General features: G+C 47.4%; 1 protein-coding gene across 1 annotated transcript in view; it reads right to left on the bottom strand.

The window, feature by feature from the left end:
* ST6GAL1 (ST6 beta-galactoside alpha-2,6-sialyltransferase 1) overlaps positions 1 to 24371 on the bottom strand; it is a 116172-nt gene that overhangs the window by 62622 nt on the left and 29179 nt on the right. Inside the window, exon 4 of the mRNA XM_031452897.2 lies at positions 15208 to 15317. Coding sequence (XP_031308757.1) covers positions 15208 to 15225 — 18 coding nt within the window. The 5' untranslated portion in view covers positions 15226 to 15317. The remainder of the gene's footprint in view (positions 1 to 15207; positions 15318 to 24371) is intronic.

Genomic DNA, 24371 nt, shown 5'->3' with positions numbered 1-24371 from the left:
ACGTTAGGACGTGGAGGAGCCCGCCCTGCCACCCACACGATGGTGTAACTTTGTGCTTTTCATGCCTGTTGGTTTTCAGAGGAGGAAGGTTGAGTGTCGATGGTAAGGAGGTATTTCCTGGGTAAAAATAGGAGCAGGATGTTATGAGACGGGGCTCCTGTTTTCACAAGCCTCTCTGTGCAAACAGCTGAGGGTTATAAGTTGCCACAGGTGGAACTTCTGTTCCTAAGAGCTCACTGCACACATCCTGGGGTGAGCTGGGAGAACCGGAAGTGACCACGTCAGGAAGGCAGTGATGTTCCATCTGCAGGAAGGACCTCTCACGATAAGACTCATATTGTTAGGTGGGCCATTGTACAACCTATGCTGCTGTTTACTTTGAATTAAATGCTCTAGCATTCCATGCTCGTTTATATCTTTATGCCCTTCTGTTTTGCAAATACCTCCAAGAGTTCTTCCTGTTGGCCATTCATACATCTTCCCCACTGCTACCCTTCTTTGCTTCTCCTAAGGTGCACCCTCCCCCGGCCCTGGGTACCCTTAGACTTACTCAGTTCCCCCATTACATGCACGTCCCATGTTGCACTGTCAGTATATTTTTTTGCAAGGCCCGCTGCACCACTGAACTCTGATATCCTGAAGCTTACTTCCCGCTACACAGGTTACACCCAGCTTGCGTGGTGGTTTGGCGGTTCGGGGTGGGGGGGTCTGTGTGCAGCACTCTGCCTGGGCTGTGTTGGGGGACATGCAAGAAGGAGGTGGTGTGTTCTTGGGGAAACCTGTTTTCAGAGACATGAGACATGGAAGAGTTAAAAAAACAGTACAACAGGAAGGCAGACAAAATCAGAGGAGGCAGACAGGACTGGCCGACCTCCTTCCTGTGCAAATTATACTACTTGATCCTGGCCTATACAGTTCTTTACAGATTATCAAGCACATTCACATGCGTTCTCTCATGTCATGAACAGGATATCACTGCCCTCTGTTTTGTAAAAGACAAAACTGTGGCCCAGAGAAGTGAAATGACCTGCTGACGGCTATCTAATCAGTACTGGTAGACCAGGACTGGGGCCAAGTCTTCTGATTTTAAATCTGGTTTCCTTTCTTCCTGTCTCAGGTTGGTAACTTGGGGCCTGGAAAGGAGAAGGGACTCACCTGGAACTGCAGATGTGATAAAAGACTTTAGACAGTGCTGACGATGCCAAGCACTCTATGTGGTCAATGAATGGGGAGTGTTTATACAACCCTGAAACATTCATATAAAAGTCTGCTCAGTGAATCCAACGTGCTGGGTGATCCTCCAGCCCTGGAGGGGATTACGACTTCTTCTGGGTACCAGAAGAAATAATTATCTTGAGTTTATTACTATGTAGCCCAAAAAAGAGAGTATTTCAACACTGGGATCACATCCAGCACAAAATGCTTTCACCCTACAGGGACTGAGGAAATCTCTGGCTCCTGTCTCCCCGTCTGCACTTGTGCAAGCCTCAAAGTAAGCTGACTGAGTGGCTGTCAGGACCGTGGGGACTATTTCCATTACTTTTTCTGTCTTTCCCAATCTCTCCCTTTACAAAAATGTGCTGAGTATGGACACAGCAAACAAACTATGGTTACCAAAGGGGAAGTGCGGGGGAGAGGTAAATTAGGAGTTTGGGACTAACAGAAACACATTACTACATATAAAATAGATAAACAACAAGGACGTACTGTATAATATAGGAAACTATATTCAATTTCTTGTAATAACATATAAAGGAAAAGAATCTGAATGAAAAAAATATATATATATATAACTGAATCACTTTGCTGTACACCCAAAACTAACATTGTAAATCAACCACACTTCAATAAAATTTTTTTTTTTAATGTGCTGGGTAGACTGGACATGCCAATCTGTGAGCTTATATGCTGTTTCCCTGAGATGAAGCCATACTAAGCTTCTATCATTAGGGTTGACGTTCAGGGGAAAAAGGTAATCACAGCCTAACACCGTGAGAATACGCGCACGACAAGGAGCACGCAGAGCGGCTCAGGTCACAGCGCCCACCGCTGACAAGGACGCATGTCCACGTCTACATGCCTCACCACGATTATAAGCATCACTTCTGAGCGCCGAGTCTGCGCTAGATTCTCCCTATTTTAAGTCTTCTGAATAACTCTGTGGGTTATTTTACACATGAGAAGGCTGAAGCTGAGAGCAACCGAGTGATTTTCCAAAGGCCACACAGCTAGAAAGGGACAGAACCAAGATCCAAATCTCACTCCCCAAGTCTCGCCCTTTCTAGCATGCTGCTCCCCCGACCTGCAACTGAGGCCTTGTTATTTAACAAAGCCTTTTTATTTTCTAAAACATTTTAAAATAATTATTTAAAAAAAAAACAACTCTTGAGTTACCTAACTGAAAAGCAGACAAAAAAACCCACTCCACGATCCCATGGGATGACTCCTGCGAGTCTGTGGCCCTGTTGAGCTTCACGCCCAGTTTCCCTGGCATTCCCTTTGCTACTCCAGCATCTCTTGGCTCCATCGGACAGAACAGTAAATGACTTCTTTGTTTGGAATGACGGAAGTCCCAGTGACCTCATAACTGCCTCCAAAATAAAACAGGCCTTGTAAGACAATTTTTTTTTTCTTAAAATCTCAAGTTCCTTGGGTTATTTATGGCAATTTAATAACTAAGTCAGACTGGCCATTCGTGAAACTGATAGAGAATGTACCTGGCCCAAGAGCCAGCCAAACCGTGACCACAGGGACCTGACAGGAAGTTTGACCCTGGAATCAATTCCTTTATGAACTTGATACTTTTGACTCCTCATGCAGGTGTTTATCAAGTGCCTGAAAAGGAAGCCCCCACCCCAGGCTCGGTACTGTGGGGGTCAAAGTACCAGCCCATGGGTAGCTCCAGGCATCATGGGGAGGGGTACGGGGCAGGTGGAAGAGCCATCCCGTCATAGGAGCCCATCCTCCACCATCCCCCGAAGATGAGGAGATGGGTGGTGCTGGAGCAGTTAGTAAAGGGTTTGCCTCACAAGTGCTGACCCGTAAGCAGTGGGACCCAACTGATAGCAGACTGAGTGCTTTGAGGGCAGAGACCATGTCTAATTTGTTTCTGTGTTCCCAGAAAAGTAGGCCTCAGATATTTGTTGTGGATGTTTTAGATCATAGTCACATACTGTGCTTACAATTTGAACAGATATTTATGGTTGAATACTGAAACTGTTCTCAGATGCCACAGCAGAATCTCAAGGGTGCAGTTTGAGGAACCTGGATTCCTGTCCTCAGAATTGATTGGGCCATTTGGGAGTTCAGGTGGAGATGAGGCAGATGGTAGAGTGGTACCCAAAAGGCTTCTCAAAGGGCGGGATGCACTGATGTCCCCAAAGATTCTAGGCAGATCACCCTCTGTCCTTAGAAGGGAGGAGAGGTGGCTGGGGAACGGAAGCCATGCTGGCTTCTAGTGTGGGAAGGTGAGCAGGGGCCAAGCTCTGTGCCCAGTGGAAGTCACTACCGCCCACGAGCTCATCCTGCCCCCTCCCCACCCTGAGCAGTGGAGTTATGGGAGGGAAGGAAGCAAGATGAATAAGGATCATCACAGAAGGCACCATGGCAGCTCACACCGCTGCCCAGCAGGGGACGAGAACATCAGGCAACTAGCCCCTGCTTCCAGGGGCCCGGGTCTCAAGAGCACACACGTCACCAGTGAGACCTGGGGAGGCTGGGGGAGATGAGCCTTACGTGTCACAGCTGTGAAAGGCCTACATCAGGCCATCCAGGGAGGGATGGCATCTTTTGACTGAACATGTGGAAAGAACCAGTAACAGAATCACCTACCCTGTGTGCCTCGTGGTAACTAACTGACTGGCTCTTTTTCTTTTGTGGGAAAGACCTTTCTATGAAGCTTTTAGTTGATACCATGGGAGAGGCAGGTAGGACGAGCCAGTTACCTTCTCCTGGACTGGCGGTGAACTGGCTTTTCATTCAGGCCAGGCATGTATTATCTCCTGGGTGGAGTGTGCTTCTAGTGCCGGCGCCTCATTCATGATTTGTTCACTCAGGGTGTGCAGAGTCCTTGTTTAGGACCCTGTCTGGACCTAGCAGCGTGGTAGGTGCCTGAGCTGCAGTGAGGACTAGCATGCTTCCTGCACTCTGGAAGGTCATACCCTCATAGAGAAGACAGACATAGAAACTGGGAGAGGGCTGCTGGGATGGGGTCTGCACAGAGTGCTGTGGGAGCTCAGACTGGCGGTCAGGGAGACGTTGGCTCCTGTACTAAATTACCTCATTGTCAACATGCTCTTAAGAACCAGTCAGACCCACTGGTTCTTTCCACATGTTCAGTCAAAAGATGCTTGTGGCCCCCCAACCCCCCTCGACCCTCTCTTTTTTAAGCTAAACAGTCTCAATCTTTGAACCATTTCTTAAATAGCATGGTTTCTGAACCCCCTACACTTTCTGTTCCCTTGCCTCTGGGCCTGTTCCCACTTGTCCACATCACTCTTAAAAACTCCGCAGTGTCCAGGTGTGGCCGGACTAGTATGGAACAGGAGACCGACTACACCCCTACCATGCAAATGTGAAGAGTTTCTGGTGAGTTTTTAGCAGCCTCATGCTGAGATCAGCTGAACTCCAGCTCCCCGGCCTTTCTTACACGTCCTGTTCTCTAGCTACGTCTGGCTGGGCTGCTGTTGCTATCTGGCGCTCACATTTTATCCTCCGTTTATCCTGGTGCATTCTCTCTTTCTACACTCAGCCTCTCCTCCAGCCTGTGAAGCTTACAGAGAACCTTGACCCTGGCACATGCAACATGTGCTCCTCCTCCTGGCTTTAAATCATCCATACATATGACCAGCACGCCTTGTCTAGGTACTGCTCTAAATCACAAGTGAGATAAGGACCGTCACAACAGACACAAATTAGCATTCTTTAGTGACAGTTATAGAGGCACTACATTTAAGCCAACTGAACCATCGTTAGTGGTTCCACACTTTCCATCTTGTTCATGAGAATATAAATCCTCAGCTATTGAGGATACAAGTAAGTTCACTGCCTGACAGAAGAGTTCTAAGTTAATTCTCATCATAATCGACATAAAGATTCTCTATGCTTCAATATCACACAAGAATGCCTGGCCATTGAGGGGATACTTGGAATGGCCTTTAAAATATAGTTACTGGGAAAGACATTATCTTATGTAGTAAGACATTATAAATAGAGAAAAGCTACAGTACGTTCCAATATGAGCCTCAAATTGCAAGTGTCAGGTCATGGAACTCTAAGTCTTGTGTCCCAGGGTGAGGAGAAGCAGTGGGGATTTATTTAATAATTATTTTAAGCACCACAGTTATCACTTTTTTGTTTTTTGGGTTTTTTTAAATTTTTGTTTGTTTGTTTGTTTGGGGGGCGTAGTTCAGTTTATTTATTTATTCTTAATGGAAGTACCGTCCTGGGAATTGAACCCAGGACCTCATGCGCGCTATGCACATGCTCTACCACTGAGCTCCACCCTGCCCTAGTCATCACTTACTGAGCCTACCACGTGCACGCATTTTATGCAGGTCTTCTTAGTTATTGCCTGATGCTGATGGCCTGTAATTAGCCCTTTTGAAAACCTAAATGTTTCCCTCTCCCTGGGTTTCTTCCACTCTCTGGAAGATGCTGAAGAGCTCCAAGAGCACTTTAGCAAAAACGTCTGCAAGTTTTCTCAGGGCCCTGGTAATTCATTCAACCAACTAACTATCCCTTTAGTAAGTAAATATTTCTCAAGATTTTCCTGAGAACAGGACGCTGTGCTGGGCGCTGGGGACTCTGGCTGACTTCAAGTAGCTACATCTCTTAGATTCATCCCTCTTTAGCCATGGGTCTCCATCCCCTCCCCCGGTTGCTGGCTGGGTGGCCTTGGGCAGGTTACACTGAGCACTGATACGATGAGCTTTATACCTAACGGGGACGAGTGGAGCGCGCGCGTGCTCAGCATAACTCTAGGCGCACAGGATACTTCATAAATAGTAGGGCCTTCCTTTCATCCTTTCCTATGCGCCTGCCAATGTCTTCTCAGAGAAGGCAGGCGTGAAATAGGAGTCTAATTGTTCTGCCTTCGCCCTGGACATCTGTGAACTTTACATCACTTGCCACCTTGGGGAATTAAGCATGTGTTCTTTGCATATCATTTTTTTAAAGGGGGAAAAAAAAAAAGACTTCGGTTCTTGATGCATTTTGCAAGTCATGGTTCCTCTTATTTCTTCCTTTCCTAACATATTCTATTTATAAAATTTAAAGGAAACAAACTCAGATTATTTAAATCCAACTCCCAGAGGCATCTTGGTATGAGATACAGCTCGCACAGCGCCAGCCTCTGACCGAGAGTCAAATGGTCTTTCTGCCACCCTTGGCCAGCTCACTTGTTTTATTTCCCTGGACTGGACTCGCCATTTGCTATAGTCTGAATGTTTGTGTGCCCCACAAGTTCACATGCTGAAATCCTAATCCCCAGAGATGAAATTACTAGGAGGTGGGGGCCTCTGGGAGGTGATCAGGTCATGAGGGTGGAGCCCTCGTGGACGCAATTAGTGCCCTTATAAAATGGGCCTCAGGGAGGTCCACTGCCTCTCCCACGGAGTGAAGACACAGCAAGAAGGCCCCAGCTGTGAACCAGGAAGTGGGCCCTCATCAGAACACCACCATGCTGGTACTCTGATCTCAGGCTTCCCAGCCTGAGAAATAAATGTCTGTTGTTTAAAAGCCACCCCGTCTGGCCTTCTGTTACAGCAGCCCAAATAGACTAAGTCACCATCCTATCCCTCACATCCTTTTGGGTAACATGTCATTCTAGTCACCCAAGTGAGTCAGCTGTAGATTTATCTCCTAAAAGCATCACCATGGTGCAGTACAGAGGAAACCAAAATATAACCATGTATAGCTGCTCAAAACACTGAGGAGTGTGTCACTAAGAGAAGTGCCACTTGCCCACAGTCAGGGGCTCCAAAAGCAACCTCCCTACATCAGACACTCTTGTTACTTTGTTGCTGTTGTTGATACAGTGAGCTGTCACTCAATTCTGCAGGATTTTATATTACAATCAATGAATACCCATGGTGGGCCCACTATGCGCCAGGCACGGAGTGAGGGGCTTGGACTCAGTAGCAGCTCTTGGCAAGGACCAGATATAATTTGCTCTATGTTCCATTTGCAGGGTCTGCATGTTATGTGCTTACTTGTCACTTCCCCACCCCCTACGGTCACTTCCCCCTCCCTCCTCACCCACCCACACCCAAAAGATCGGGTTTTTTTTTTATAGCTGAAAAAAAAAATCCCTCAAACAAATCACTTCCTCAAACAACAACCTAATCTCTCCTTCCTCACAGCAGGGCCTCTTGAGATGATTACACCTCCCCACTTTCCACTTGCTCTGCAAATACTTGGAGTCAGCCCACATCATTCCACTGAAATTGCGTTTTTAATTGCAAAATCTAAAGACTCCTCTGTGGTGCCTACCTCAGTGAGGCCTTTCTGGTTCTTTTTCTTCAAACTCCCTGACAGGCCGCCTCCCAGGTCCCCCCTCCTCCCTCCCTGTCTCAGCTCCTCTGGTGCCAGCCCTGAAATGCCCGCCCCTCCAGGGGTCCAGCCTCAGCCTCAGGGCCTCCCCTCCCTCAGTACCCCCTCACACACAGATGGTCCTGCAGCCATGTGGCCAGGGCCCTCTGGCACCTCCCCCAGATCACATCTTTTAAAAGAATTTAAACCAGACACCTGTAGAGAAACTTGACACTCTACATTTACTCATTTTTTTAAATGCATTAACCACTATGTGCTCAGCATAATTCTTAATGCTCAAGACACTTAACCAGATGAAGATCGCTGCCCTTAGAGCTTTACATTCTAGCAGAGAAACGAAAAACCATAAACGTCATAAGCAAATTACTTAGTATCGCAGAAGATACTAAGTGCTGGAGGAAACAAAGCAGAGCAGAGTATGGGAAGAGGAGGACCAGAAGTGCTGGGCTGAGGCAGGTTTCCATTTTTAAAAGGGCAGTCACAACAGGCGTCATTGAGAAGTGGACATCTGAGCAAAGAATCAAAGGTGGCAAAGGAGCAAGCCCTACAATCTCCCAGGAAGAGCATTTAACACAGGAGGAAGGCCCAGGCTGGAGGTGTAACTGTGGGAGTTATCAACACGGAGGGCCCTTTGCAGGTCCTTGATCAGCTGGTTGAGTTTTTCTCTACCCCACCACATGGGTGTTTACTCTGGAGCAAGAGTTCCTGGGTTTAAGCCTGACTCTACCACTTCTCAGCTGTATTACCTTAGCAGGCTACTCAACTGCTCTGATCAGGTTTCCGCACCGGTAAAACGGAGAATAACAGCTCCTACTTGTCAGAGTAATAATCAGGGGAAAAGAGGCAATTCATGTCAACTACCTTGCACATAAGCACCCAATATGTTAGTAATTACAATCCTCTCCCTCACCCTCTCCATCACTTACTATCTTGCTAAGTGGTATCTTCAATTTTTCCTTCTTTCTTACCTCATATTCAACTCATCCTTCATCCAGGGTGCTCCTGGATCACATGTTCATCCTGGTACCTCATTGCCCCCCAGAACAAGCCCTTAAAAGATATTGAATCAAACTCAACATGAAACAAAGTTATCATTTCTACTCTCAGAACATTTCTTAAATTTGTCTCCACCTCTCTTGTATCATTATTTCTCATCTGAGCACCCAATAAATTTTACTTAAACCTCAATTATAGCTCAAATAAAATTAAAATATAATTTGTATTTGCTTACATGTCTGTCTTCCCTTAAAACTGTAAGCATTTCAATCACCAAGTAATAATTAGCTCCACAGCCCTAGTGCCTTTGTATCCAGCGGCCAGACCATGGTTAAGTCTCCAATAAACATCAGGTGAACAAAGGAAGAAATAATTTTATTGGCTACCTATTACCTGCTAGATACTGAAATTCAACTACAACCATTACTACCTCTAATAAACCACAGTTCCTACCCTCAAAGAGTTTTGAGACCAACTTAGTGCACCTGAGGCAGAAAACAAAACAGCTAATTAAATGTAATGAGATCAGGCTAATGAAAGAACAAGCTATTGACCATGTTTAACACAAGAAGCCCCAAGAAAAAGATTATCATCTTGGCTAGAAATATAAGACAGGTACTGTTATTGGAATGGTTATCTACAACCCGAAGCTCAAGAAGGAAGAGATGTGGGGGGAGGGTGGAGCTCAGTGGTAGAGTGTGTGCTTAGCATGCACAAGGTCCTGGGTTCAATCCCTAGCACCTCCATTGAAAAAAAGGATTCTTTAATAGAAGATGGAGAAGTGAGGCAGGCCACTGGGGGCTTCATCAGTGGTCAGGGATAGCAGAGAGGAGAAATGGCAGTAAGAGTGCCCAGCTCAAACCGGAGGCTTGAGTGCTGGAAGAAAGGATGGCAGATAAGCAATCAGAAAGGAGAGTGTGGTGGAGGACTCTCCATCTTAACTGGACTACTTGAATGATGTAAAATCAAAAAATAAGATCTGTTCAGTTATGGGAAATAAAGCAAGCCCTCAACTGCCTTCACCACTCTTGGACGATTTTTGTTTTTCTAACTCAACAGACCTGTCCATCAGAAGGGGCAATCTCTTTGTGTTGGCAGACAGAGACGGGGGCTCAGATGTCTTGTCCAAGGTAATACACACAGGTGGCCTCTGCTCTCAAGAGCGAGGTTGATTTAATGATGTGCAGCTCCTGCTCCCTTCCTCCCACTGCATCTTCCCACCTGTTTTCACTCCTTGTCGAACAAATTCCTGGCTCTCAACATGTATGCCACAGAGCCCAGCCGCTCGCAGGCACGCATTCCCCCACGTAGCTGGCCACCATCCTTAGCACTAATGGAGTGTCGCTGAGAGTCACTAGTAGCCAGAAATCTATCTGTGCTGCAGTCACCAGAAGATGACTCAAGAAAGGTCCCAGTAGTCCACATTCATAAAGGTTAGGGAAGACTTCAAACATGAACGTTGAGATCTGCCATCCCTGGGCTGCTCTGTCCACAGCTTTACCCTCTAGCACTCGGGTAACAAATCCCTAAGTTTCTTCCTCATCAAGAGAAGCCAAACTTTCTGTTATTCCAACAAGGCAAAATTATACAGGCATAAGAAGTTCTAACTTGTGAGTCATGTAGAGCTAGGTTTGAAGTCCAACTACACTGCTTGCTAGCTCTGTCACCTAGGGCAACTTGGCTGAATTTTGGTGGCCTCGGTTTATTCATCTGTACAACAGGGATAGTGTTCTTCCCTATATTAACAGGTCCTGGGGAGAATTAAATGGGGAAAGGAAGCACCCAGCCCACGATCAGTATTCAAGATGACAACTATTATCGTGTTTTTTTAGAAACAGAAGCATCCAAGGCAATCACTCAGTAGGATTCCTTCAGCTTTCAGCAGAGTCTTATCGACTGCTCTTAGTCTCCAAGAAAGCTGATGCTGAGTTTTATCATCAAGGTTGAGATTGGAAACAGAAGGTCAATGGACCAGGGTAGGGGCCAGGCCTTTCCTCTGGGCTCTGATGGGACAAGACTCCCCTCTTGTCACATATGTGCTCCCAGGATGGGCCTTGAGAACTTACAAGGACAAGATGACCTGGGGATACTGGTATGAGACAGAAAGACATCTGCCCTCCCCACATTTCAGCCCCTGAGAAACACGAAGCGCTCAGTGTCCTGGTCGCAGGACTGGGAGTCTAGAGGCTCGGAAGCGACCAAGCAGACCAGCCCAGGTTGCCCAGGACACGACGCAGAGAGCGATGGCCCCAAAATACCTATTCACTTTAGCCTCTGCCACCCCTCCCTCCTGCTTTCCCTCCCAGAGTTGGGATCCTTTCTGACTTTGCATAGCTGCCCAATGCCACCTCCACGGGAACCTTCACATGCCCAAGTCCTCCTCGGTGTGTGCGTGAGGAGGGCAGACCCAGACCGGGCTTGAAGCACACCCGATACGTGGTGTCACCGACTGCTCTGAACACAAGAAACAGGGATCTTTGAAGGCAGTTCACTCCATCTGCAGAGAGTTCTGAGTTTACAGTTTTAGAACGTAGACTCACTGATCCAGAGTCTACTTCCTTTGACTTCTACCTTTAAGACCTAGTTCTAGGATTAATGAATCCTTTATTTTTTTTTAATGGAGGTGCTGGGAATTGAACCCAGGGAACACTGAAAACTATACCCTACCCCAAGACTACTGAATTCTTAAAAGATGGAAAATTCTTTGCATGATAAGGTATCCTTTTAATCAATTCATGTCATCACACTCACAGCTAATGTTTACTGAGGGCCAGCCATGAGTCACACCTTACAGGCAGGAAAGCACAATATAGTGTTTCCTGAACTTGCCAGATCTTAATATCATTCTGGGTACCTGTTTTAGCCACTGCTCCCCAGACCCTACACCAACTGGGCTGAATCAGACGCTTAACAAGAGCCCCAGGTGATTAAGATAAGGCAAACTGGAGGCTGGTGGCCTAGTGGATTAGGTGTGGCAAAGCTGGGTCCACTACCTGTAAAATTGAACCTCAGTTACATTATCTGTGACTTCAGAATGATAAGAGCATCCACCTATAGGGTATTCAGAGGAGTAAATGAAATGCCATAAGCCACTTGGCACAAAGCCCATCAACAGTGTCATCATCACTGATCCTAACGACTCCATAAAAATAGCAACCCTGTCATTCTTGCTCAATGCCACACAGTTCGCAACTGAAGTGCCTGAGACGAGGATTTAAACTCAGACGTGACCATCTCTAAAGTCTAAGCGCCTGTATCCAGCAGCAACAGAAGGAGGAATTAAATGGGCAGGAGGCCCAGTGGCACAGAATGACCTACCTACCCAGGTCCTGGCTCCAAACTCACGCCTGGACGCAGCTCACGTTGCATCTTCAGGAGCCACCACTGCGTAGGCGCCCCGGCCAGCAAGACGCCCCCAGCACCACATTATGAAAAGAAAGGTTGCCTTGGACTTCCCCCTGCCTCTGCTTCTACTCCTTCCCTGCATGCTACCCCCTCCCCTTCCTTTTGGGACTGTTCAGAACGGCCACTCTTTCTCTAGGTCTGCACCCAGCCCCGCCCTAAGGAGCTCCTCCCCTGGGAAGCAGGCTGCTGAGAGAGTCTGAGCAGCTGGCCTGGGGAGCCGGGCAAGCAGTGCTTCACTCCCCAGCCACAAGGCCTTATCACTTCACTCCTCTGGGTCTCAGTCTCAGTCTCAGTCTCGGTCGGTCTCTCTCTTTCTCTCACTCTCCGCAGTGGGGCTCATTCGCAGTAATGCTCTCGCCACACTGCCCGGCTCACCTGTCAACAATCAACAACCCCACGGCCTAAGCCTATCAGGTCTCTTTCTCTGAATCCTGTGACTTGCATTTCAGTTAAAGTGGGGCCACCTGTGACTCATACTTAAGTAATAGTTTTTTATTAGTGAGCCCCCATTCATTTGTTCACACAAATATGCCCCAAGTACAGGTGATACAGAAATAAATAGGGTTCAGTCCCTATTACTGAGGCTTTAGTGAAAAGGGAAGACACATAAATTGATAGGTGGAAAAGTCATGTAGGGTATTAAGAACCAAAGGCTGGGGTGGTGCTAACTCTGCTAGGGGAAGTCAGAAACAATCATGTTCATCCTGGGTTTTGAAGGATGAATAGGAGTTTACGAGGCAGAGAAAAGTATCCCCAACAGAAAAAATAGCAATGCAAAGGCTCAGTCATGAAAGCGGGACTGTGTGCTCAAGGAACGGTGAGAGGCTGTGAAGGGTGAGGGCATGAGAGCTGCAGTGATGGGAAATGAGATTCAACAGAATTATCTGCTCCAGACGTAAGTGTATCTTGCCCCAGTTTATCCTGAAAGAAACTAGGATTGATGGAGGTTTCCTAAGCAAGCAAGTGATGTTGTTAGATTATTTTCTCTAAACTCATAGTTGAGCTCCAGACACTAAAAAGGAGCTTTGATGGGGCATGAAGTGGTGGAGAGAGGCCACTTCAGTTGACAGAGAAGAAGGCACCAGGGACCATTTCTCCTCAGCCCTGCACTGGCCTCCAGCCCCACTATCTACCCCACAAACCCTCGACCCAACTGACACTGAACTCTAGTCAAGTCCCCACTGGAATACCAAGTTCCAGAAGATGTTTTCAGAGCGATGGGAAGAGAAAAAGATGAGAGACAAAGGAGCTGGGACCAACTGCAGGGATAAACCAGAGGAGAGTGGGGAAATATTCTGTATCTGCTAGCTCAGTGTCCTGAAAGGAACATGCGCTTTTGGCCACGTAGACCTGGTTTCGAATCCCACCTCTACTCTTTACTACCTGCATGACCTTGTGTCATTCATTTGACCTCTCAGAGGCTGTTTTCTCATCCACAGCAAGGAGATTACAAACCCTGCCTCAAAGACTTGTCCCGAGGAATCAAACTACATCACTTATTTCAAGTGGCCAGCATAGTGTTCACTGCAAGATGGATCTCTAGATATTACTAAACTGACTTTAATATGCTCATTTTTGTCTTACAGGGGAGGAGGCCATCAGGCTAAGAGACTTTCAAAAACATCAGGTCCCACTGAAGCACCGGGTTGGAATCAGCCCCATGAGACACTCACTGGGAGGTTGTGAATTTCGGAGTGAGACTCTGATACGTCCTGTCCAAGTCTCTCTCTGCCGTCGTTGGCTGTTTGCAGTTTCCATAGGATAGGATTACATTTCCCACTGGAGCCCCTTGGCCCAGGAGAGCTCAGGGCCCTGCAGCCCAGGGCTCACATGACAACCTGGCAGGGCACAGCCATTCCCGGCAAGGGCATTAATAATACCACGCCTTTTTCCACAAACTCTGGCAAACATTCTAAAGTGACAAGTAAAAACACCGAGTCCAAATTCTCCCTGGGACTAAGGGCAGAGGAGGCCAAAATAACTTGCCTTTATCAGGGCTAAATTATGTGGCTGAGCCAGAGTTCTGCTCAGGGGTGGTAGCCAAAGGAAACAGTTGAGACACAAAAGCTAAGAAATGTAGGGGAAACTTTCTTGCAGAATAAACTGCCTATGAGTGGTTTCAGTGGAATGTTTCAGGGATGCAGATGCACAGAGAAAGGAGTCCATGAGCCTTGCTGGCTGAGGAGTGAACTCGGTTCTGGACTGCATCTCAGCAACAGCCCCCAAACACGGCAGCTGCCACAGGCAGCCCAGACACACTTGCGACAGGAGGGACGCCTTAGGAAGAGCAAGCCCACCCCTGCGCAAGGAGGATGACAAGCGGACAAGCAGGTCTCAGCAGGACCTTTGTCTCCTTTGCTTGTACTGTATCAGCACCAAAACCAGTGCCCGGCATCAAGGCACCCAGTGTATGAATGACTGAAGACACAGGTGGCGGAGGGAGAGCACGGCCTTCACCCTGTTAGTAACTATGCAAATCGAAGCCAGCCACCCGTTCTCTCAGAGCCTCAGCCTTCTCGTCAGGAGAATGGAATTATGACCAGTACTTTGACAGGTTGTTATAAGAATAAAATAATGCATGGAAAACCCCTAAAAAAGAACGCTCAGTAGGTAGCAGGCAATCAATAAACGGACTTCTCAGAATTAGACCTCGGTCGTCTAATGTAGAAGAGAACTTGAGTACCAGCTGTTGCCAATTATTGTTGCAGAAGCAGGGAGAGATTGAGAGGAACAATGAGAAGAGAATGTGAAACAACTGAAGGTGATAAATTAAAGGAAAGGAAGACCGCTAAGGTCACGAGCCGCCCTCTCTGCCCCACGTGGCCTTGGACAGGTCACGTACTTTCCTGGGTCTCAGAATTCTCTAAAATGGGGGCTTAGATCTAATCAGTGGTCTCCACACTGTGCTCCAGAAACCCTTGAGAGTCCGTGGAGATCATGAGGGGCTATCTTGGGATGGGGAGGAAACAGCCGGGTGGGCCCCCACGCAGCTTCAGGAAGCTTCCTAAAGAAGGCTTTCTTCTGAAAAAACACTTCCACACTCGGTCCTTAACCTTTTGAAAGTTAATGCTTTCTCCAAAGTCCCCAGCATCCTCCCAATTACCAGTTCTCCCCGGGAACCTAGTCTAGGACCCTTGCTCTCAGGGTTCTGCAAGCACAGGGTTGGCACCTGGTGCCTCCTTAAATTTTGCCCCCGAGGCACCTCACCTGCCTCACGCAGGTACCAGCCCTTCTTCAGTGCCCATACTCACTCACCTCCTCTGCATTTGGCATCTCCCTCGCTGGAAATCTCTCACCACTGCCTTCTCTGGCAGTGCCTTCCACGGGGACAGTGTTCCACTTCTTTCTGGCGTCTCTCCTCCCTCCTGGGCAAGAGGAGAGGGGCGGGGAGAGAAACGCATGCCAGGCAAAGGGGAAGCACGCCGTGGTGCAGGGGGCTGTGGAGTCTGGCTTTGCAGACAGGCAGAGTTTGAGGGCTTGGTTGAAGGGCAATAGGTAGACGGACAAGGCGGGTACGGACCCCGGGAGAAGACTCTGGGACAGAGATTTTCTCCCCTGTCTGGCAGAATCTTCTCTCCCATCCGCTTCTTTCCTTGCCCCACTGCCCCTGCCCGCATCAAGCCCTCCGAACCTGCGCCCACGGCCCGTCTCTCAGCTCACGCGAGATTTCTCGCCCAAGTCCACTCTGCATAGTCACGCCCCTCCTCGGAGACTTAAAATAGCATCTCCCACGTTTGCCCCACCAAGCGCCTCAGTCTAGCCTCCAAGCCTACATGCTCACCTCACCCCCAAGCCTCCGAGCAACACCCTGCCATTCACAGATGCACCCCGAAGCTGTATGCTACCTGATGAACTTCTACTCCCGAACTCTGCCCCCTTCAGCGCCCCCTTACCCCAATTCCGCCTGTCGAATCTTCGCACTGCAAACAGCACACCAATCTCCTCTCTTCCCAGATCCTGCATCCAGGCTTGCCAAAGCCTAGAGCTGATTGCAGATGGTGGAGAGTACGCGTCCCTCCCTCTGCCTGGCCAATAATTTCAGTGCAACATCAGGTATTGCAAAAGCAAGGCCCCTGCCTCGTCAATTAGGAGCCACAGGGTGGAAAACAATCACCTGCCCTGCGGGGGCCAGGAGACCCACACACGCAGATGCGTTACATTAACAGTGCGTCTTCAGGAAGAGGCTTGTCAGCCACAGCGAAGCTACCTTCTCCACTTGTTTACATCTCTTTATTCCCTTTTGCACCTAGCCCAGCCGTGGGCTCCAGCAGGCTCTCAGTAAATACTAATTGAATTAATTAATGAAATCCTTCTGCTGAGAGCACAGAGCTAATCCCACAAAAAATAATTACGGAACTATTTCCAGGAAAAATAATTTCTTGCCTTTTCCATTTGAAGATGACCCAACACATGATGTAAGTGTTCTAAAACTGGATTTTGGTGATGGTTGTACAACTCAGTAAAAGTACTAAAAATCACTGAATTTATACCTAAAAGAAGTTAATTTCATGGAATATAAATTGTACCTCCATAAAGATTTTTTTTTTAATCTTTGGGATGAATGCCACCACCATGGTGGTTCCCTGTGTTCGGCTGAGTAATAAGTTGACTGAGTCATGAACACATTCAGAAACAAAATAACAACAAAAAAAGATGACCTGGCCCTGTGAGGTGTGGCTCTGACCTTAGTTTCAGTCTCCATGGGATCAGCAGCAGCTGAGTGGTTGGGTACACATAACCCCACAGAACAGGCTGGGTTGCTGAGGTAGGGGAAGAGCACTGGGGTTGCCAGGCATCAGGTCAGTCTATAGTAAGGACACAGCAGGAAGTGTCCTAGAAGAAAGATCCTACAGACCATTCCATGTAGTCCTCTTCAGTAGATCAAGGCTAACGAATAAGACTCTAAGCCAGAATTACTTCCCGGAGGAAGCATCTTTCAGGCTGAATGTGGCTCACTCACACAACAGCACAGCACTTCCTTCACAGCAATCCCACAATTCAGGATTTTACACTGGGTTATGTTACTATCTAATTCATATTTGTCTCTCGCTGTAGACCATGTGCTGCAAGAGGTCAAGGACTGTGGCTCTGGTGCTCACAGTGCCTAGCACAGCAGCAAGCACACAGTAGGTGCTCATTTTAAAAGCTGATTGAATGAGTGGATGGACACTCTCCTTTGATTGAATTGGGGCATAATATACACACACCTCGTTTTCTTTCAGTAGCTGGTGTTCGTGATTGTAGAGGGCCCCTGGAGACATGAGGACCTCACTACACCACCCCTCAGCTATACACTAGGTATTGTTACTGCCTGATTTACAGGTGAGGAAACTGAGGCTCTGTACCTGGAACCCAGCCCTGTCAGGCCAGGAAGCCCACAAGCTTTCCCAGTCATCCCTGATGGGTGGGTTAGGGTGGGACTCCCTACAGAGCAAGGTCAAGGTTACTACTGCACAGGCAGGAGGTTGAGAGTCTGGGAGCCAGTGCAGTCACGTGCTGTCCCCCAAGTTCAGAGTCTCCATATCGTCCTCCTCCAGCTTCTTCCCATTCTGTGGGTGAGCCAGTCCCTAGTACACAGCAGGCTCAGAAAATAGGACTTCGCCTTCAGAGCCGGAGCCCCACTTACACCTGGACAGCCCATGCCAGTGCCGGCCGCCAAGGAACTAACTCCCTGTTTCCCCTAGAAATCTCTTCCCACCTACTCGGTCTCCCATCTCAATATCACAAAGTGCTGATGCCCCAGAGAACGCCCGTGGCAAGCCCGCCTCCCTCTCCTCCCTCAGGCTCCTCAGGGGAGAGTTTGAGGCCCTTCAAGTTCACATAGCAAGGTGAGTAGCACGCCAGGTTCTGCCTACCCAGCACTGAAACAGTATAGGTTAATGACCAAGGGGACGGTCTTGGGTGTCAGATCATCTGGGTTCAAATCCCAACTTACGCAGCCACATGCTAGCTATGAGATCTCACTGTTTCAGTTTCCTCTTTCATAAGATGGAGAGATTCATAATGCTTAACTCTGAGGATTGTTGTGGGGAGTCAATGAATAAATAGACAGAAAGCATTTAGTACCTGGTACAAAAAAAGTACTATATAATTCTTAGCTACCATTATTATTTTCCCCAGCATGTCAAAGCTGCCTCTCCATCTATACGTGAAAAGAAGAGAGGATCCTGAGTGTAGGGAGGGCTTGAGGCCATGGCAGCTTCCCTCGGCACCTCAGACCGCCAGACACTGAGGACAGGCCTCCTGGGTCAGCTCCCGAGGTGTCTCTGTCTCAGCTCCCAGTAAGTACCGAGGCTGGCACACTGGGACCGGGGAGGGACAGGGTGGAGAACTTACCCAACAACCCCATAAAACATCAACACTTAAAGGTTATTTGCTCATCTATGGGAAACAAGCAAACAAAAAAAAAAACCTCCCCTGGAAAAATACTTGGCTCTATAACATATCACTTTTTGGAGCCACCCAGGACAATGAAGACAGATCATGTAACTGGCTAACTAGATCCCCCAATACACGGGAAGTCAGACTTCCAAGGCAGCTCCAGAAACAGTGGGAGGGGGCTGTCAGCACTAGGTCCTTCTGCTTCTCACACTTAAAAAGTCCAAGCTGGGTCTGGATTCATACAGCCATCCTGAGAGCAGATAGGGTAAGAGTCACACAAATAGCCACTAGGGAAATGCAAATTAAGACCACCTATTAGAACAGCTAAAATTAAACTACGGCACCCCGAACCTGGCGAGGAGGAGAAAGGAGATCTCTCCTACATTGCTGGTGGGAACATGAAATAGTACAGCCACTCTAAAAAGTAGTCTGGCGGTTTCTGAAAAAGTTAAAAATACACTTGCCATATAACTCAGCAATTGCACTCCTGAGCATTTAGCCCGGAAAAACAAAATTTTATGTTCCCACAAAAACCTGTACATGATTGTTCATAGCAGCTTTATTTGTAACAGTCAAAAACTGGAAACAACCAAAATGTCCTTCAATAGGTCAACAGTGAAACTGTGGTCCAGCCATACCATGGAATATCCCTCAGCAATTTAAAAAAAAAAAAAAAAAGAGCAAATATCGATATTCTCAACAACTTGGCTGGACCTGAAGTGCATTATGATGAGTGAAAACAACTCAACTGCATTATGAGTGAAAACAACCCTGCCTCAGAAGGTTGCATGTTGTATGACTCTATTTACAGAACATTCTCAAAATGACAAAATTATAGGGATGAGGAAAAGGGAAAAGGGCTGGGCTGTGTGACAATGAATGGGAGGCACGAAGGAGACCTTCATGGGGAGGGAATATTCCGTATCTTGGTTGCAATGGTGGCTCCACTAATCTAAACATGTGAGAAAATGACATAGAAATTGACACACAGCGTAGCAACCTCAGAGTCCTGGTTTTGATACTGTACTGTAACCACTAGAAGAAACTAAAAGAAGGATACTCCAGACCTCTCTACTATCTTTGCAACTCCCCAAGAATCTATAATTGTTTCAAATAAAAAGTTACAAATAAATAAAAGAGGTGCACAGCCAGGAAGTAGGCCATCTGGGATCCCAGCCCACATCCTTCTCCAAAATCCCAGGCTCCAATCAAATGACTTACAATTTGGCATACACCAAGACATTCTATACCTCTGTGCCTTTGCACAAATAAATTTCTACCTAGACTGCCCTTCCCCTGCCTAGCTAACTTACAATTTTTTTTAAAACCCAATTCACATACCATCACCTCCAAGAAGCTTCCCTGACTCCCATCCTAAGATTACTGATCTTCCTTTGTACTTCCCGTGCACAGCACTTGTTCAACTAAACTGCAGTGATTAGTTTATGTGTTACTGTCTCCCACCATGTGCAAGCCACAGAATTGGAAAATATGTTTGCAAAATCACCAATCAAAAAATTTATCTGTAGAATATATAAAGAACTCTTACAATCCAATCATAAGAAGACAATCCAAATTTTTTCTTTAATGTGTAAAAGTTCTGAACAGACACTTACCAAAGGAGATTTGCACATGTCAAATAAGCAAATGAAAAGATGGTCAACATTACTAATCTTAAGGGAAATGCAAATAAAACCACGAGATATCACCACACATCTATTAGAATAGTTAAAATTTAAAAGATGGACCACACCAAGTGTTGGCAAGAAAGTGGAGCACCTGCAACTGTCATATGCTCCTGGTGAGAATATACACTGGTGCAACTACTCTGGGAAAAAGTTTGGCAGCTTCTTAAAAATAAAAATACACCTATCAGATGACCCAGCCATTCTCCACCCAGGTATTCACTGAAAAGAATGTATATGCCCCCACAAAAATTTTTTCACAACTGCTTATAGTGACTTTATTTTTAACAGCCAAAATTGGGAACAACCACAAAACTCTGTCAATAGATAAATGGGTAAACAAATAGCGGTATTTCCATACAGTGGGACATTATTCAGCGGTAAAGGAATGAACTTTTGATACACAAACATGGGTGAATATCAGAATGATTATGCTGAGTATAAGAGGAGCATATGCTATGCTATGCTATGCTATGTATGTAAAGTTCTAGAAAATGCAAACCAATCTATAGCAATAAAGCACAGTAGTGGTTGCCTAGGGATGGGAGGCAGGGCACAGCTAGCGGCAGAAGGGAGGGATAAGGTGAAGGAAGAAGCTTTGTGGGATACTGGTTATGTTCATCAACTTGACTAGTGGGGAGAATTCCATAAGTGTATACATACGACAGAACTATCAAGTTGAGCAATTTAAATATATGCAGGGTTTTGTCTGTCAGTTATACCTCAAGAGCAGCATGGGAAAAAAAATAATGGGCACCATTTAATAAGCATCAACTCTGTGGAGAGAATGTTATAGAAATAATTATTAATCTTCACTTAAGGGAGGTATTATTCAACCCATTTTACACACAAGGAAACTGAGTCAGAAAGGCTATGTATTTACAGTTAAGCCAGGCTCAAACCCAGATCAAATGTCTTCAAAGCTAACACACTTTTCTTTCCTCTGTGTCATGATGCCTTCCCAAAACAGTGACTTTCCAGTATGAAAGCCACAAGTGATGGCCCCTGGCCCAGGCAAGACCTCTAGGAAGGATCTGAAAGGAGGAGGTAAAGGGCTGGCATCACTGGGATGTTAAGGCATCTCCAGCATGACTGTGATGACACTCTCTCCCTTCCAGGTCGCCATTCCACAAATTCCTCCAACAGCCAAACCCAGCCCATCACGGGTACTGGGCCAGACAGGCTAAGGCAGACAGGGGACTGTACCTTCTCCCCAGAACATTCTTCCTTCCGCAGCCAGAGTGGCTGGTGTGAAGGACCCTGACCAGACATTCAGAAGAACAGACTCCAGTTCCACTTGTGTGGAGACAGAGCCCATCACCTTCCTGGGCTTCGCTTCCCTCAGACGTAAGACTCGAAGGCCAACCAGCGAGCTTTCAGCCCTGATTCACATTCTGAGTGCCCTGCCAAAGTGAGCTTTTTCTCCATCTGAAGTTGATCAGGTGCCACAGATGTAAACAATTTTAGATTACCTCCAAAACTGTACACTCGGCTCCCCTGTTAGCCCCAGCTCCACAGGCAAACACACCCACCCCGCTTGGTAGTGCCTGCCCAGATCACTCCCTCAGCCACTCTGCCTCCTCTCCTGGCCCTATCCCCCTGCGGGGGTCTTCCAAAGACCCTGACCCACCACTGGCTGCTTTGTTCCCCTGTTTTCAGGGGTCTGGGAACTCTGGGACACAGAGAGCAATTTGAGACATAATTTCTCCCTTTAGAATTCTTGCAGGAAAGCTTGGAGCTGAGCACTTACAGGATAAGCTATGTCGTGTACAGCCCTGATTAGGCAGCTCCTCTCCTTGTCCCCTGTCACATCCATATGCCAAGGCTGGGCCAGAATCTCTTGCCCAAACAGGTCAGGATATTTGGCTGGGTACAGAGTAGGCTTTCAGGAAATATCTATAAAACTGAATTAAATCCCTCTCACCAAAGGAAAAATCTCTTACTTAAACATGAAGGAAAACCAGAGAGATGTAATTCAGCACATTTCCCTGGAAAGAGCGCTGCACGCGGAGGCTGAGAAGACCCCTGCTTCTCACTGTCTGAGAGACCTGGGGCCAGGAGCAGCGGCCTCTCTGCCTGGGGCATCCCATGAATGAGGGGACTATTCGAAAGGATGCCATGGATGCTCCCCGCTCTGAAGTTGTCTTACTGAATGAGGAACAGCCCTTGGGATTTGAAGGGAACAGTGCAGCCTTTTGTAAAGCTCCAAGCACTTTGAGCTGCAGCTGTTCACACAGCTTCTGAGATGGAAGGATGTTCCCCTGAGGGAAAGGACCCTGTCTGGGGGAACTGGATTTGGGAACTCTCGCCCCTGGGGGCAAGGATTTGCTGTAGAGAGCATTCAGTAACATTGAGAAGCTGTGGAGGTCACAGACAGGCTTAGTTTGCATCTCTGTTGCTCATGAACTGTGAAATCTTGGGCAAGTAAGTCTCTTTTACTTCTGAGACTCAATTTCCACATCAGCCACACGGAGATAGAAATACCCACCTTATTAGGTCATTGCAGAATTAAATGAGTTCAGGCAGGCGGAACACAAGCACAGCCCCAGAATGCAATCAATGCCCTTCCCGTCCCTTCCTCAGAAGTATATCTGAAAGTCCTCAGATAAGATCTTCTCTGCTGGTTTCACTGACCTGGATGAGGAAGAGGACTTAATTCCAAGCACACCAGAGGGGCCTGTCATGAAGTGCACTGGGGCGGAGGCAGCAGATACAGGGCAGGGGCTGGGGAGGGGGAGGCAGGGCAGGCACCTGGAGGACACTCCCAGGTCCCCTTGCCAGTCACACGCAAAGGTTCAGTGATCAGGTGGCCTTGGAGCGGGGCCCATCCTGCCATCCTGTGTCCCTCCCTCCCCTGAAACACACACCTTCACCTCAGGGACCGATAATCACCAAGGTGTGACCTGGCTTCTTAAAATGCAAGTGTGAGACCGGATGGCCCCTTCCAATTTTATAATTTTCTGAACTCCAGATCTGCACAGTCGACCAGTATTTAGCTGATGCCTGGCCTTCTCCCCATCCCCTCCTTCAGGGAGAAGGAGCCAGAAGGTTCAGAAAGCAGAGGAAGAGGGCAGAGGCTGGGGCTCCGTGATGCTAATTTAATTAGCTCTAATCTGCTGACAGCCCAGCCTTGAAGAAAGAAGCTTTTGTTTAAAGTTCACATTTGGCAGGAAGCGCCCCTACCCCTCTGACAGTGCCCCCCTCCCCCAGTTGGTGCTTGTGAGTCAAAAGCTCCCATTTCAGTCCTGGCTCTCACATGCAGCAGCGGGGGGGCTTCCTTTTCACACTTTTCTGACTTCTTGATTTTTCCAGGAAGGAAATTTGCCCCAGATGTCGGTCAGTAAATGGAGAGTTTTCATCTGCCCTTGTGAAAGGGTGTCAGTAATTCACAGATTCTCCAAGAAGGGAGAGCCAGAGGGAGAAATGCCAGCCAGCTTTTCTCCATCAATAAACCAAAGGCTTAGCAATCAGTCAAAGCCCTTCCTTCCACAGGCAGGGAGATTCGCAACATGCAAAACATTTCATTTTCACTGTCTTGTGGGACCCCTGTTCATAGGAGAGGAAGCGGAGGGATGCACAGGTGGAGTGACTCGTCCCACGCCTCATGCCTCCCAGCCTGTCGGTGGCAGAGTGAGCACTGGAACCACTGGTGTGCTGGTAATTTGAATCTCCAAAACAAAAAAGCCCTAGTATATGGCATCGGCTAATTTCTGTGGTGTCAGTTTTCCCACCATGGCCAACTCAAGCTGCCAACAACTTTTAACAACCAGTTTGCAAAATTCCTGAATATTCAAACATCAGCTCTGGAAAGCCTCCAGACTAGAAGCGAGTTCTCCCCGCTCCCACTTGAGTGTTCTTTCTGTCTCACCTCTCTTCCTTCATGCAGGAAGAGCCTACATGATGCGGAAGCTTAAAGAGTAAACTTACTGAAAACTACCTAAAGCGCTGGTAACAGGAGTGGGATTTCAGGCACGTTTTCTTTTCTGCTACACCAGTGTTTTTCCGAATGTCCTGTGAGCACATTTTACTTTTATAATCAGAACATATCTAGGTAAAGTCTGTGAATGAAAAATATTGCCAGCCACATCAGTTAACAAAGGATGCTGTGGTACAGCCACCCAGCCCCAGCCCTCCCAACCCCCTACAGTGAGCTGAGGGAGCTCAGGATGTGGAAGAACAGGATACTGGCCCTAGACAGCTGGGTGCATATCAAAGGAATGATTTCAATGAGCCCAGACCTTTGCACCTTCCCATACACAGAAAAGGACTAAATTCCTTAACTTGATATCTGGTTAACAGTAATCTTTTGATATTCCAACTACCTAGGCTTTGTTGCAAAAGCTCATATATCCT

This window comes from Camelus dromedarius, chromosome 2 (genome assembly GCF_036321535.1).
Source record: "Camelus dromedarius isolate mCamDro1 chromosome 2, mCamDro1.pat, whole genome shotgun sequence".
In the NCBI taxonomy this organism is placed as follows: Eukaryota; Metazoa; Chordata; class Mammalia; order Artiodactyla; family Camelidae; genus Camelus; species Camelus dromedarius.
Note: the sequence above shows the minus strand (reverse complement) of the source record. Positions and strands in the feature narration are given on the sequence as shown.